Source organism: Lottia gigantea (assembly GCF_000327385.1).
Source record: "Lottia gigantea unplaced genomic scaffold LOTGIsca_7, whole genome shotgun sequence".
NCBI lineage: Eukaryota > Metazoa > Mollusca > Gastropoda > Lottiidae > Lottia > Lottia gigantea.
In genome coordinates, this window is record NW_008710370.1 from 2,087,545 (window position 1) to 2,102,450 (window position 14,906).

The following is a 14,906-nucleotide window of genomic DNA, read 5'->3' on the forward strand; positions in this document are numbered from 1 at the left end:
GTTTTCTATCATCTAAGGATAAACCCTACTGAAAATCAGACAAGTTGAAAAGTTATTCCCCTTGGTCTTGAAAATATGTTCAATTTTTAACCTGTGAAAGGTCTAGAAGGCACAATTCTTAATAGATTGAGACAAAATTTGGTTAGATTGTCAATTATTTCCCAATGAAATACCCATAGATATTTAAAAAAAACCTTAGAAAGTATTTAATATGATTAAGTAGTAATAATGCTTACAGATTTACAGCACTACCCCACTTCGCTTCGTAGTCCTGTAACTCTGTAAGCACTATTTATTACTACTACTAGCAGATATCTGAACACAACTTTATTATTATCAATTCATTAAAAATATTCAAATAAAAAATGTTGTTAAGAGAATTCCACACTCCCATCACTTAGTTTGGCTCAGGAGTAATTCAAAAATCTCTAAATTAACTTCCTGGATTTCCTCAGGCGAAAAACATCTCCCAGGGCATAACTACACCGGCCAAGGAACCCATTTAGATTTACAATTAGATTTAAATAATAATCCCAACCCAGGCAACCTACTTCCCTTTAATGTTATAAGAGGAGTTTCCAAATCACCAATTATAAATACATTCCTACATAAATCTACTAAACAACCAAATTTCCTCATAAAATCAGAACCTATAATAAACTCACAGATCAAAGACTCTGCAATTATCACTGTATGTTTAAAAGTTCTACCTGCAATGACAATATATGTATCTGATAACCCAGGAACCTTAACATTATTAACTGTTGTCTGAATAAATATACCTTTACAACAGTAGGATATTCATTCTTATAATGCCCATAACCTGAACAACCAAAACACTGCAACCTTTTCTCTTCTGACTTATCACTAAAATCTGAAATCCTATTTACTTGACAACCATTTTTGTCCTTATTCTTATCAAAATGATTATCCTTACTAAAATGTCTATATTCGTTACGTCTATTTTCATATCTGTCCTGTCGGTTCTCAAATTTGTCATGTCTATGTCTACGATATCTATTGTCAACATCATCTCTATTTTGTGGTTCAACATCTTCATAAAATCTTCTCTGTCTTCTATGATTTCTGTCATGCTCTATAGCAGCGACTCTACTAGATCTTGATTTTCTTCTTTCCTCTATAGGTTTACTCTCTGGTTTTAAATATTGAGCTGTTTGATCTGCAAAACGAGCAATGTAATCTGGATCTTTTCTCAATCTTGGATCACGATTTAATTCTGATATAATTACACCTTTTAAAGTACGATCAGTAATACACTGGATAAATTTATCAGTTATTCTTCGATTAAGTTCAGCATGTTCCATCACAAGACCTCCTTCACTATCAAATGTAATTTCGTGTGAAAACACCTGGTATGACAAACTCCTAATCTTGTCCATGAATGTCCAATTTCTCGTTTGACTTAAGTTCTATATTGGCCAATGACTTCGCAGCATGAGCTTTATCTGCCTCTGTACAGAACATTGTTATTAACTCATCACGAAAAAGTGTCCATGAATCCCAATATTTGGCTGCAGAACGGATAAATGATCTAGCAGGCTCAATGCATTGCATGATACATTATTTGGCTGAATTGTCTTTGAGATTTTACGAATTCAGCATTCTACCTCAAAAATCTTGATAAAGTGAATCAAAGTTATTCCATCACAATCTGTAGAACCAGAAAAAGCAACTTTTGGTAAAATACGATGCAACTTGGGTTGTTCAAATGCCCTAAAAATTGGAACTGTTGAATTTGATTCAGGATTGGTACTATGACTTGAAGCTGATGCATTATTCACTACTCTACTGTCTGTAAAATTGGATCTATTAGTATTAGGTCTATCACCATCTCTCAGGGCTAATCTTGTAATAGTATCAGATAGGCCTGTCACTTTATTCAACTCACCAACGTTTTCATGTAAACCTGTCATCACTTCAGATAACTGAATATTTTCATTCCCTGCACTTTTAGGATTTCCACAAGTTCGTTTGGAGTCTTGCTCTGTTTCTGAGTCAGACATTTTTGAAACGTTATTCCTACGACTGTTCTAGAATTCCATGACAACGTGGTTCAACATTTGGCTTCGATAAAATTGTCAACTGATACACATAAAAGCAGAAAAGTTCACGGTTCATCAATAACATCGATGATTGTTGATTTGAGATCAAATTATTAAATGTTTATCCGTTTTCACTGTCAAATTACTTTGAAGGATCCCATCCTCGTCGCTATGGTTTGTCACACACCCATAGGCGCCCATATGTAACAAATTTCCATATCCTTCAGTCTTATGTTTTCTTTCGACAGTGAATACAGGTCTGCACTAATATATATACAGTTTAATAAAGATAAAAGGTTCATTCACACAGATTAATATAGATTGATACTCAATTTAGGCTAACAGCCAACATCGAACATATATCCTGTGCGGCGATTTAGTTGGATTGTAGGCGTTACGTTAGTGAAAACAGCCAATGACCTCTCGTATTTTTATTGATTCCGACTAGCATCGTCAAAACCTCTCTATGCCGATAGCCAACTTTTTTATGACCCCGATGTGATGACGGTCCGATAGGCCAGCCGATGTTAATTGCTTCAAACGGTGGCACTTTCCCTAGGCTGTGAGGCATATTTTAGATATATTTGATCTTTTTAACGATGTCAAGCCGAATTCCTTCCATCATGAGGTCGTTGGCATTTCACAACAATCATCCGACAACCTAATGCCTATAGGCCTAGCCTACACGATTCTAATTTGTAAAAAACTGACATCAGGGAGAAATCGGCATTCGATGTACATTTTTGGCGATATGGGTGTGTTATCATAGGAGATTATCATCGTACAGTTCTAAACCTTCTTTTTACCGCCCATCAACAGATTCTTGTTGTCTACCAGAAGATCAGAGAGGTCTTTGATCTAAGCAACTACCGGTTAAGGTTAAAGGGAATTTGGAGTATCTATCATTTTTGGTTATACACAATAGACTATAATTTGATATTTATATCATTCTTTTTTTAAACGCCCACATGAAATGGGGGGCGTATATTGCCGTCACCCATGTCTGTCCGTCCGTCGGTCCGTCCACAATTGCTCGTAAACACTCTACGAGACACAATTCTTGACAGATTTTAACGAATCTTGGCATGAGTGTTCGTAATCACCCAAGGATTAGCCCTATTGAAAATCAGAAGAATCGAAAAATATTTTGTATGAGTAATTGCCCTTGTTCTTGAAAATGCAATATTTAGCTCGTAAACACTCTAGAAGGCACAATTCTTGATGGATTTTGATGAAACTTGGCATGAGTGTTTGTTATCAACCAAGGATAAACCCTATTGAAAATCAGAAAAATCGAAAAATATTTAGTATGAGTTATTGCCCTTGCTTTTGAAAACGCGTTCAATTTTTATTTTCACTGACTACCAAATCAAATATTGTCTCTTGATATAAATCAGTGCTATAGCTAGCAATGCTATAAAACGTAACTAACTATTCTTGGTGCAGTTCTATAAAAAGCATTAAAATAAAAACATTATGAGTAAACAGAATAATTGAGATATAGGCTATACTTCATTATTTGAGAAAAAAGAAATGAGTGTGGCGTATCTACTTAGGAATGATAATAGGAATATGAACATTACCGATTTCTCGGAATCGCTAAGGATTTTCTTTTGTAGTTTCCTTCAAATCTGGATTTGTACTTAAAAACAAAATTCTGGCCCGCCTAACTTTATTCTGAAATATACATGTTCTGGTGATATTGTTGTATTCATTCATTCATTCAATAAAGTCTGTATTGGAAAAGATACACTTCAACAAAATATCCAAAACATAAGTTATCGTGTCAAAACTACGCCCCCATTCGTCATGCTTCCTCCAACCACAGTTAAATCTTTGAAATCTTTTACTCTATCGTCTAGGATTTATTCTTTAATAATAATATGATACATGGGAGGTAACTCTTGTAGTTCTAATAAACCGTGGTAATATAAGACTAAAAAAAATACATATTGTCCGATCAAAATTGCCCCTGCTGTATTGGTAGTAAAATTTCAAACATCCTTTAATATCTTTGATATAAATGTGTTCTTATTTTCTTTAATCGGGTGACGGCAAAGCGACAGTGTGTTTTGTTTACACGATCTTATTTCTGTTCTACCGATCTGATTGATCAGGTTTAAATATCTCCAATACATTTCCACGCCTGCAAAACGAAGTGTACCTGACTTTGTTTACTTCAGGTCATAAGGATCATTTATAACCCTTAGTCGTGATACGATGCAAATAACTAAGCCATATATATATTCTATACTGCTTTCTTGTCCTTCAATCCTTTCATATTGTTTCATAAATAAAAAAAAAGTGCAATGGATTTGGAGACTCTTTAACTACCATTTCATTCCATGGGGAAAGTGTGAACATATTGAAAGGTCCCAAAAAGACCTAAACACCCTACATTTCATAAATTCTTACACCAAAAAACACCTAAACACCCTACATTTCATAAATTCTTACACCAAAAACACCTTCAGTCAATTCCTACTCCTACATTCCATCAACCCCCACCCCAAAAAAGAACCTATTCACCCTACATTTCATTAAATTGAACGAAAAAAGCATATTAAAAATACCCTTATATAAAATAACATCCTTGTTTCGCTTAACATCCGGTTTTTTAATAACCTCGTTTTAAATAATGTTATTTTTAGTCTAGAAACTTCTAGAAGGAAGATAACTCTTGTTTTTGGGGAACAATAACAGACCACAATTTATTCATTAAATAAACTCATTTAAAAATAGGATGACTTTAATTCTAAAACACGAACAACACAAATTCGAAGATTATTTGGGCGACGGTATCTTTTCATCAATATTTTCTCTAGGTAAAACAATAATTCCAAAAGTAGCTAGCTTTGTTTCAAACAACAAATCACTTATTTCAACCGGAGCGAAAGCCGTCGGCTCAATCGCGCAAGTGGGAAAGAGTTTAAGCGACGCAATGAAACAATCTGACGAGTTGAAAGAATTACAACTAATAAGAGATTTGCGAAACAGGAGATTAGAAGAAAGGAAAGGAAAACGTTTTAAAGTTATAGGATAAAAATGATTGTCGCTCACGCTCCAAAAACTTATTTTGGTTCAGGAGATATACAAAAATCATTGGGTTCTCTTCCTGGATTTCCATGGGCAAAATATCCCGGAGAAAAACATCTTCCCGGTCATAATTACACTGGTCCAGGTACCAGGTTAGATCTGCGACTTGACAAAAACGATAAACCCAAACCGGGTAAAGAGCCAGTCATTAGAGTTGACGCCGCTGCGCTTAAACACTACATACTATACAGAAACAAAGACATAAACTTCAGACACGAAGAAGACAGGCAAATGATAATCGATAAACTGGGAATGGGATTAGCGGATGAAATTCATAAAGAATTTAGAAAAACTAAAAACTTTTTAAAAGTTAAAGTGTTTGAAAAAGATAAAATATGGTCAGCCGATTTAATTAATATGCCAGTCGATAGAGGATATAAATATTGCTTAACAGTTATAGATTTGTATACGAGATATGCTTGGGTTATTCCTTTGAAAAACAAATCTGTCAAACACACATTTGAAACGATTATGAAACAATCTAGCCGACATCCAGAAAAACTGTGGGTAGATAAAGGAATTGAATTTTATAACAAAAATATGAAATCTCTGAGATTTGAAATTTACTGCATGCATAATGAAGGTAAAGCTGTAGTTATTGAGAGATATAATAGAACTCTAAAAAATAAATTATTCAAAAAGTTCACAGAATTGAAATCTCAAAATGGCTTAAAATATTACCAGAGGTTGTAGATGAATACAATAACAAAATTCATTCATCAATAGGTGTCACACCAACACAAGCCACAAATAATCCAAATATTATAAAGTCAATTAACGCACAACATAACTACGAAAATGAAATAAATAATTTAAATATTAAACCCAAATTTAAAGTTGGAGATCGCGTTCGTATTTTCAAATATAAAAGTAAATTCGAAAAAAGTTATGTTGGATACTGGACAAATGAAATATTCATCGTTGACCTCCGACATATGAATTAATCGACAAGACAAAGAACAAATCATAGGTAGGTTTTATGAAAACGAACTTCAAAAAACTGACTTTTAAAAATGAATATCTTTCTCGATAAATATGGAACTGATACAACCACAAACTTTCAACTTATGAGATGGGTGAATGAGTTAAATATAACACCGTTTTATTATTGTATGAGAGATGAAATAAAGATCTCAAATATAAGAAAGGTAAATTTTATGCTATAACAAATATACACTACAGCATGGATAAATAAAGCGAAACCTTACTTTGTGGATCAAATCGGAGACACTCTTCAAGGTGATTTAGATATGAACAATTTCAAAGTAACTAATTTAAAATCTCCGGAAAATGATAATGACGCCGTTCACAAGAAATTTTTACGGGAACAAATAAATTCAATTAAAGTAAATAAAAACCATTTAGAAGATAAAATAAGCAATGTGAAAAGATTCTTCAAACGTCAACTAAATAATAAAAATTTTGTTAATGAAACTAAACTACAACAAGAGGTAAAAGGTTTAATAAGTTTGGTCAACGTAGTGAACAAAACTGAGTTACAAAATTTAATTTCATTAATATCTAAATTAGAGGATAAGAATGCAAAACAAAAATTAGACATTCAACAATTAATAGATAACATTCCAGATGAAAATGAAGATACGTTTCAATAGGAATTAAATGCACTGGAAACTAAACTTAACAGTGAATTACAAAAAGAACTAAGAAATATTAAACAACAAATACAAAACATAGATGATAGCGAAATCAAAACCTATATTCAACAACAAATACAAAACATTGATGATAGTGAAATTAAAACCTATATTCAACAACAAATACAAAATATTGATGATAGTGTTATTCAACAACAGATAACCACTATTAATAACCTAGTTTTAAAACAGGACAAAAATATACTCGCATTAGAAAAAAAGTATCTCAAGCAAGAAAATAAATCATATTATTTCAATCTTCCATTTAAAATGATGAGAGACAGCAATACTTCTTTTACTACTAATATTGATAATCAAAAGACTATGAATATAAAAAATATGGATTTACAGTAAATATTAGAGTATATAAACATAGTGTTGTTAATCCCTATGAAATGTTTCTTGGTGATTTTTCTACTTTTATTTTCAAAGGAAAACTTATAATTGAAATAACTTTTCCTTTTCAGGTAAAAGTTGATTCAATATTCTTTAAACAAAACTTATATATATATATATATATATATATATATATAAAAAATTTAACGCCCAAAATTCTTCAGTTTATCAATGGTACAAAAAATGTAGAAATTAAAGAATTTGAAATTAACAATGAAAACACCAGGAATAGTGACTTATATGAAATTAAAACGACTGGAAAATATATAGATAGGTTTAGAATGTTAATCATACCAGTTAATGAAGAAGATGATCTTTCATTTACTCATTTTGATATGATATTGGAAACGGAAACTCTTCCATCAGTAAGTATTATTAGAAATCCAGAACCACAAAAAGAAGGAAATATGAGTTATCAGTTTTTACGAGCAACACACTTTGAATACGTAAAACTATATTTTGTTAATAATGATATATTTACCTCAATTGATATTCATGAAAGTCAACAAAAAAAAAAATTTTTTAATACCAACAATAAGAGATGATGATGCATATGTTTTTATATCATTCTCTATTGAAAACCCAAATTTTTAAATTCATCTGAATAAGATTAATGATTCGAAAGAACAAATAAAATTGGAAATTTAAACAAAGGACTATCTAAAAGACTTTTGTCAAAGATATTCAATTCAATACCTAATTTATTTTCGCGTAAATTTGATGAAGAAAAATTTAAAATATATAGTTGATAGGACAACCGATATTTTTAAAAATGCGGAGAATAAAATTAAAATATCAACCACAAATATGCTTTTTTCAGAATTAATCAAGAGAATAACTATTCTATTTAATGATTTTAAAATTAAAGGTCAAATTGAAATAAATGGTCAAATATATGAAAAGGGGGAATATAAACAAGACATGAGATTTTCTGGATTCAATGCTCAAACTTTCAAGATTAATCATTCTAAGATGCATGATAAATCTGACGCCTCTGATTGGTATTTTACAGGAGAGATTATTTTCCACAAAAATAATTTTAGAATAGTAAAAAGATCTAAAACTGGCAGAGGTGGTAATCTACTTAAAAAGATAAATGAAATTGTTACATACCAAGCGATGGTTATTGTTTTATAAAGTGTGTAAATCACTTCATGAATAAAGACTTAATAAAGGAATTTCAAGATTTCGTCAACAGTTTTCAAAAAGCAAAAAGAAAAGGAGTGATGGCAGTTGGAAGAATTAAGATATTCAACGATCGATTTAATACAAATTTTCAAATCTATAACCCTAAAGACAGTCATTTTCAACCGAGATATGTAAACATGACTTAGATTGGGTTTTTTATTTACACAAAGAACATTTCTGTTTGATAAGAAGAAATAACAAAGCTTTAGGTATTAAAGAATTAGAAGATAATTACAATGAAAATGTATGGAGAACCTGCGGGGATGATGATGCAGTAACATGTTTTCTCAGTTAAAACTAAACGTGATTTCACAACCCCATGATGAGACTTTATTCGCTTGGGATTGCGAAACCTGTAGCGAAAAAGAAACGAATAAAGCTATTCCTTATTGTTGTACTTTAGTCAATTTGGAAAAACTAAGGAAAAAACTAGAACTAATTAAAAGAGTATTCCCAGATTTAAAGCCAACTGATCCCATTCCAGAAGAATATTACAACAAACTCATGACTGAAATAATCAAGAAATAGAAATAATTGTAGGAAAATAACCTTAATTTCCCATAACGGCAGTGGTTTTGACAACTGGATTGCACTTCAAATAAACTAACACAATGTCCACTAGTAACAGATAACAAAATTCTATCTCTTCCTTTATCTAATCCATATACAGAAGAAAGATTGCAGAAAAAGTGGAAAAGAGAGATAAAAATATCTGATGAAAATAACTATTTACAAAACATATGTCTCACTTGTTCCTATCAACATGAAAAATCTAGTTTAGCGGCATGGGGTAATTCATCCAATTTACCAATGAATTTAAGAAAAATAATGAATGTAGACATTGTTAAATGCACCGAAGATAATTGAGAATCTTTAAGACACGAATGGGAACATTACGCTAAAAGAGATACGTTATGTCTCGGAGCTTGTTTGATAAAATACAATCAAGCAATGAAAGAAATTGTATTTCAGAACATTTCCAATAATCTAACGGCTCCTTCTTTATCTTTAAAGGGTTGATATTATTTATATAATTACCATAAAGAAATGGTTGAAGAAGAATGGTATCAAACTACTAGAATGATTCCGAAACACACTGAAAAAGAAAATATAGAAAAAGTTTATTCACATACTCATCCTTTTATAAGATATTTTATCAGACAATCCATTAAAGGAGGAAGAGTTTCTTTACTTATTCACTTTAAAGAAACTGGCAATCATCCGGATGAGGATAAGATAGCAAGGTATATCAGAATCAGAGCAGAGGGATATGAGATAGAAGAGGGCATCCTTTACTATTATGTTCAGTTAAAACAAAGAGGACAAGAAAAAACTGATAGATTACGTAAATTGATTGCAGTCCCTTACTCTTTATGACACTGTTCTAAAATCATATCACGATTCCATGTTTGGAGGATGCCATCAGGGACAGGAAAGCCTATACGCAACTATTTGTATGAAATATCATTGGCGCACGCTAAATGCTGACGTCATCAAATATGTCAAAACCTGCGAAGTGTGCCAACAAATAAAGAGAAATGTGCATGCTAAAAGTGTTCCTCTCACTCCACTGCCGGTACAAGAAGTTTTGGTCGATGGCATATGGACATCCTTCAAGTGACGCGCACTCCGGAAGGGTATCAATATATATTACTCGTAGTGGATAGTGCAAGCAAGTGGCCAGAAGCTATTCCACTAAAAACCCAACAAGCACCTGAAATAGCTAATGCCCTTATCCGAGAAATATTCTCAAGATACGGTGCTCCAAGAACATTGTGTTCAGACTAAGGAATTTCATGTCAAATTTAGTCAGTGCCTTGTTCAAATGTTTCAAAAAACACGAGTTCATACAACACCATATCATCCACAGACTAATGCTACCTGTGAAAGAATGAACTCGTTTATTGTACAATCACCGAGGGCTTATTGTGATGAGAACCACACTAATTGGCCCAAAATACTCCCTGGGGTAATGATGGCTTATCGTTTAAGTCCAGCCACCCAATCCATTGGTTCATCTCCATTTGCCATGCCATGCCATGCCATGGTAGAGAAATGAGACTGCCCATGGATGTCCAACTTATTCCAAAGGAGACACTACCAAGAGCAACTCAGGAATATATCCAAAGCAAGATTTAACTCCTCGATATAACAAGGGAGATAGCTGCGGAGAATATGAGACAAGCTCAGATCAAATACGACAGCATGACAAGAAATCTTCAGGAGCCATCTTTCAAGGTTAAAGATAGGGTGTGGTTATTCTGCTCCAAGTTTAAGCAGGGGTTAGCACCAAAATTGTGCATGAAATGGCTGGGACCTTACTATATAGTAGATAGTAAACCAAACCATACTTACAAACTACGAAGATGCTCTGATGACAAACCTTTAAAATCTCTTGTCAATGCTGCTCGTTTAAAACAATACCATGATCCACACAATACCGTCCTACAAATATTCCAGAAGCGTCGGAAGATGAGATTGATGCTCAAGAAATAATGATGAACCCTCGCAAGTATTGGATGACCATCCAAAAAGAAAACATTGATACAAAGAGTGAGCTAAATTTATCATATTACAACATGTTAACAAAGGTGACAGCATGCATTGCAAAGCATGAAAACAAAAGAGTAGCTTCCAAAATCATGAAACTGAAATAGGAAAATACCATAATAAAACTTGAAGTAGAAGTATTAAAAAGAGACACTAATATGTTCAGAAATAAGATGGAAAACGACCATTTAAAAATACATAAAAAAGTAGAAGGGTTAAGAAATGGAAATGTCCACTTCATACGTCATTATAAAAAAACAGGTTAGAAGTGTTCATCAGGAGTTGGATGACAACAGACGAGATCAAATTGCCTAAGAGACGATTTACAGATTGCAACAGATAGTAACGAAAAATTTCAATATGCCACAAAGGACATTTTAACAACGTTAGCAATGGGCACGACGGAGGGTTTCAAACTGTTCAAAGAGATGATATGTATGTTCAACATAATAATGAATGCTAATAATACTTACTATTTTAATATTAATAAAAGCTTATATATACACATTTCATTATTATAGTGTAATTAATTGTATCATATGATATATACTTTTTATATATATACTTAGTTATTGAAAATCAATTAGGAACTTAAATTTAATTCTAATATAAGATGATTTGGTTTGTGAAGCTAGTAAAAAATGAACATGTCAATTTGTACCTGTATTTTATGTTAGTGCAACGTAATTAATATAAAATTTCAAATGAGTATATCTATAGATTTTCTTGGTCATGAGAGTTGTATACGTGGAGCGTCAGTGGGCATTAATGGTATTTGCTCAAGCTTAGAGAGCACATTTGCGTGTTATTGGGATCCTGATGATTGTCGAATATAATGTGATACATGCTTATTGTTAATCTTTGAGTTGAGCAAGAAATATTTCAGGAATCACAAGCCCAGACGCAACTTTATGAAAAGATCACCAATATCCAGAAATAGATGCAACCAAAACAGGAGGGGTAGATGAAAATAGTTTGATGATGCCACCCTAATTCACCGAAAATATATGAACTAAAATGCAAAACATTACGCGAACATTATATTGTGTTTATAAAGATAGAACATTAACATATTATTTCATAAAAGATTATTATTATATTATTATTAGTATATTAAATAGAGTATTATTTTTCATACTCCCTTATGGAAATGTGGACTTATAATGCCGTTGCCCCTGTCCATGGAACTGTCCATCCGTCCGTTGATCGGTCCGTCCGTTCACATTTCTTGTAGGCGTGATAGAGGCTACAGTTTTTATCCAATCTTGATGAAACATGGTATGCATGAATACATTGATGAGATCTCGATTAAGTTAAAAAAATGGTAATAATCGGACGATTGGTTCCAATGTTATTAATGGTATGCATGTATGTATTGATGAGATCTCAGTCAAGTTCGAAATTGGTAATAATCGGATGAACTGTTTCAGAATTATTGCCCCTGACTTAGTAAAAACGCGTCAAATTTGCCTTGTAGGCAGGATAGAGACAACAGATCCAATCTCCATGAAACTTGCTATGCATGTATATTTTGATAAGATCTCAGTCAAGTTCGAAATTGATAGTAATCAGACGATTGTTCCAGTGTTATTGCCCTCGACTTAGTAAAAACGCGTCAAATTTGGATTGTAGGCACGATAGAGACTACAGTGTTTATCCAACCTAGATGAAACTATGTATGCATTGATGAGATCTGGTAACAATTGGAAGGAGGGTTTCGGAGTTATTGGCCTTGATTTAGTGAATATGCGTCAAATACGGCTTGCAGGCACGTTAAAGACTACAGTTTTATCCAATCTTGATGAAACTGGATATGCATGTATGTATTGAGATCTCAGTCAAGTTCGAAATTGGTAATAATCGGATGAACAGTTTGATGTACTGTTTCAGGTATTTGCATTGACTTAAAGAAGATTTTAAGATTATTTGAAAATTCATTATTTTCACTAAAGCCACTAAAGATTTTATTATCATTTCTGACAACTGGTAGTGGGCGTATGTTACCTTGATCTTCTGATTTTCAGTAGCGTTCATTCTTGGGTAATTACTAACACTGACACCAAGTTTCGTCAAAATCTGTCAATAATTGAACCTTCTAGCTGGCGTGTTTATGAGCTAAAAATTGAATGCGTTTTTCAAGAACAAGGGCAATAACTTTTCTTTTCCTGATTATCAAGAAGGTTCATCCATTGGTGATAACAAACACTCATCAAAATCTGTCAAGAATTGCGCATCCTTGTTATCATGTTTGTAATAACCTAAGAATGATCCTCATCGAAAATCAGAAAAATCGAAAAAATATTTAGTATGAGTCATTGTCCTTGTTCTTGAAAATGCGTTTAATATTTAGCACATAATACTCCATAAGGCACAGTTCTTGACGGATTTTCACAAAACTTGGTGTGAGTGTTTGTAATTACCCCATGGAATCTAGTGTTGAAACGGTTAGTGAATTTTACAAACCGGGTAATTTTTGTCAATAACCTTTTGTTACCTAGTTAATTCCTGTTAATTAACACGATCCAAAAACCATATTGGCAGCAGTTACATAGTGTAAACTAAACAACAGTAAGTGCAAATGAGTATCAAGAAAATATGACCTAGTTGGCACCAGTTCCCAATGAATTGTCGGTATTAATCTACAGATTCCCAACAACCCATTGAAGACGACCGTCTGCTTCAATGTAAGATGAAAAGCCTACCCAAACCGGCTATGGCACCAACAGTCACCCATTGCTTCAGTCTAGAGACGATCAAAGGTTTTTATATACGTGGAATAATTGTATGTCATAAAAGAGGTCATTACTAGAAATGTAGAGGATTGTATAAAATATACCAAGTAAGTTTAAGCCACTTCAATAAGCAACGGACCTCTGAGAATGGAACACAATTAGCATGGAATAAGGTTAACTATAAAATGTATCATCGTAGAGCGAAAAGAATTTTTAGTAGATCAAAAGGAAATAGATTGAGTAATATTCGTAGGTCAAATCCAAAACAGTTTTTCAATATTATTAAGCAGAAAAGAGTGAACAATACAAGTATTTTACTTGGCGAATTTTATGAGTATTTTAAGTCCCTTAGCTCAACTCCAACTATAGAAATCAGTTGAGTTGTAATACTAATAGTAATAGTTTAATGTCTTTATCTTTGAAAAACCTTAAAAACAATAAATCGCCTGGAATAGACAATATGATCGATGAATATTTTTCTAAATATAGTGATTTTATGATTCCATGCCTAAGTATATTGTTTAATTTCTGGACAAATGGTCTGAAGCTATTATTATAGTTCCCGAATATAAAAAAGGTGCTATTAACTCTGTCCAAAATTATCGTGGTATATCGCTTGTCAGTTGTTTATCTAAAATATACACAAAGAAAAAAGTTAAGCACATCCCAGTTTTATCATCATAATCAAAATTATATGATGCACTAAGCGGAAATCGAACTTGGTAACTAAATTTTTCAAATTGCATCGGATCCATCGCACATTTAACAACAAAGAAGACCATTTGATTTCGGGGAAGGGAGGGTTTGATTCTCCCAAATGTACAGGCCTAGGGTGGAGCAGACACTTTATTTAGAAATTAGGATTAAGGGTCTTGATATTGGGTTTTCTTCTGTTCTTATTCTGATCTGAAATTAGAAAAAATAACTCGCCCAATGGGCGAGAAGTATAGTATCTGTTATGTACTGATTGTTTTTAGTTTACTATGAACAATATTATCATTTAAGTTCTTATTTTTTGAATATGCAACTATCATTTTCTGCTTATAGACATGGGGGAATTTCTCTTGAAGGCTCTTATAGTGGGCATGAACTATCTTGCTTGCTCGATTGCTGGTTGTATTAAACGGGACAACAAAGGGTGCTATGCCTACATTATGATGAATATTTAGTCCTATAGGTCTTGCTGTATTCAATGTCTCAATCCAATGGGCTTCCCTAGATTGACG

General features: G+C 32.7%; 2 protein-coding genes across 2 annotated transcripts; one reads left to right on the forward strand and one right to left on the reverse strand.

The window, feature by feature from the left end:
* Positions 1–480: 480 nt before the first annotated feature.
* On the reverse strand, positions 481–2,024 carry LOTGIDRAFT_155004 (hypothetical protein; the record flags this gene model as incomplete). Its single annotated transcript, XM_009065514.1, has 3 exons — positions 481–710; positions 824–1,370; positions 1,629–2,024. 3 exons carry the CDS (start codon positions 2,022–2,024, stop codon positions 481–483), a joined length of 1,173 nt encoding a protein of 390 aa, XP_009063762.1.
* Positions 2,025–5,108: 3,084 nt separating this feature from the next.
* Positions 5,109–6,772, forward strand: LOTGIDRAFT_155005 (hypothetical protein; the record flags this gene model as incomplete). The annotated part of the gene is made up of 2 exons (XM_009065515.1): positions 5,109–5,292; positions 6,342–6,772. 2 exons carry the CDS (start codon positions 5,109–5,111, stop codon positions 6,770–6,772), a joined length of 615 nt encoding a protein of 204 aa, XP_009063763.1.
* Positions 6,773–14,906: the final 8,134 nt, after the last annotated feature.